This window comes from Mastomys coucha, unplaced genomic scaffold, assembly GCF_008632895.1.
Source record: "Mastomys coucha isolate ucsf_1 unplaced genomic scaffold, UCSF_Mcou_1 pScaffold5, whole genome shotgun sequence".
Lineage (NCBI taxonomy): Eukaryota > Metazoa > Chordata > Mammalia > Rodentia > Muridae > Mastomys > Mastomys coucha.
In genome coordinates this window covers 53,159,528-53,160,894 of record NW_022196911.1, presented here as the reverse complement: position 1 = coordinate 53,160,894, position 1,367 = coordinate 53,159,528, and the positions used below count along the sequence as shown (strand labels likewise).

Genomic DNA, 1,367 nt, shown 5'->3' with positions numbered 1-1,367 from the left:
AAGAAAGGCCTTGCAGCCCTGAGGGGCTTACAGCATGCTCTTGATGTCCTAGGCGTGTGACACTTCCCCGGAGAACTGTGGCTCCAAGAACCACCAGAGGCACTTATGCACATTCCTAACCGAATACAGTAGAAGCAGCAAGAAGTGCCATAAAGAAGAACAGGAGGTGTTGGGAACTGAATCTCAGTCCTTGGCAAGAGCAACCAGTGCTCTCAACTACCGACCCAACTCTCCAGCCCCAAATCAGTTCTGTATGAACTCTGCCTTCAGCGTTGGGAGACCTCACACTCCTCCTCTCTGCCTCTTTCCTCACACTTCCTTTCTGCATTTCCCTGGCTATTTACTGCTAACTTGTTTCCGCAGTATAAATTTTTGGATCAGTTTGTCTTGTGCCAGCCTTGACTTCCTCCACTATCCCCTCATTAGGGGCATGTGGTAAAGACTCCAAAACCTGTCCTTTCTCTTCCAGATGACAGGACACATCCAAAGTCCAAGAGGGCATGAGAAGTCCAACCAGGTAAGTGCCTGCCATCCCACTGGGCATGCAGGTCAGGGGTCCTGGGCTCCATACTCTCCTGTTCCCATTTGTGCTTTGAGACATGGTCTGTCCACATGGTCTTAGCTGGCCTTGAACTCATCCCTTTGCCAAGAGGTCTGATGACACACACATGGCACAGCTGTCAAAAGCCTTTCCTATGGACATCTGGGCAGCAACATTGCTCAACAGTTCTGCTGTGGCAGGGACAACTCTCTTCCCTCCCCCAACCTATAGTCTGATTTTCATAAGCACACCTAGTTAGAGCCAAGAACCTTGGGAGGAAAGGGCCTTCCACACACGGAGTAAAGTTCAGCAGCTTGCTCCCAGCAGAGCCTGACAGGCCTGACATTCTCAGCTCCTACAGGAGGGACACATCTGGGGCTCCATGAGGAGGGCAGCTCTCATCCTGGGCTCAGGGCTACTCCTGTCAGTGGCCTTCTGGAACTCAGTCACATGGTGAGTATGCCCCCCCCCCCAAGATCTGTGGGATAAGAGGCACAGCATGGAAGAGCTGGCTTCCTGGTCTTCTTCCAGAATCTTTAATGATTTTCCTTCCAAGGCATCTTCAAAGATTTTGGGGTGCTTCTGGCTACTTTTGGCAGACCCACTGGGAGAAACTGCTGTCTACTTTTGAAGGCAATGAGTGGATCCTGTACATTATAGGTGAGGTTTCAGCCAGAGGGCTGTCTTTGGCTCCACATTTGTTCTTTTCCCACACCATTTTATTGTTATCATTATTATTATTATTATTATTATTATTATTATTATTATTATTATTATTATATTTCCTTCATGTGCATGTGAAGGACAGGCCTAAGCTTGCCATAGC

At 48.7% G+C, this 1,367-nt stretch overlaps 1 protein-coding gene across 1 annotated transcript in view; it reads left to right on the top strand.

The window, feature by feature from the left end:
- The first annotated feature begins 375 nt into the window (after positions 1–375).
- The window catches only part of Faxdc2 (fatty acid hydroxylase domain containing 2), a 14,296-nt gene continuing 13,304 nt past the window's right edge, over positions 376–1,367 (top strand). The window contains exons 1-3 of the mRNA XM_031352332.1: positions 376–517; positions 894–994; positions 1,098–1,206. Coding sequence (XP_031208192.1) covers positions 470–517; positions 894–994; positions 1,098–1,206 — 258 coding nt within the window. The 5' untranslated portion in view covers positions 376–469. The remainder of the gene's footprint in view (positions 518–893; positions 995–1,097; positions 1,207–1,367) is intronic.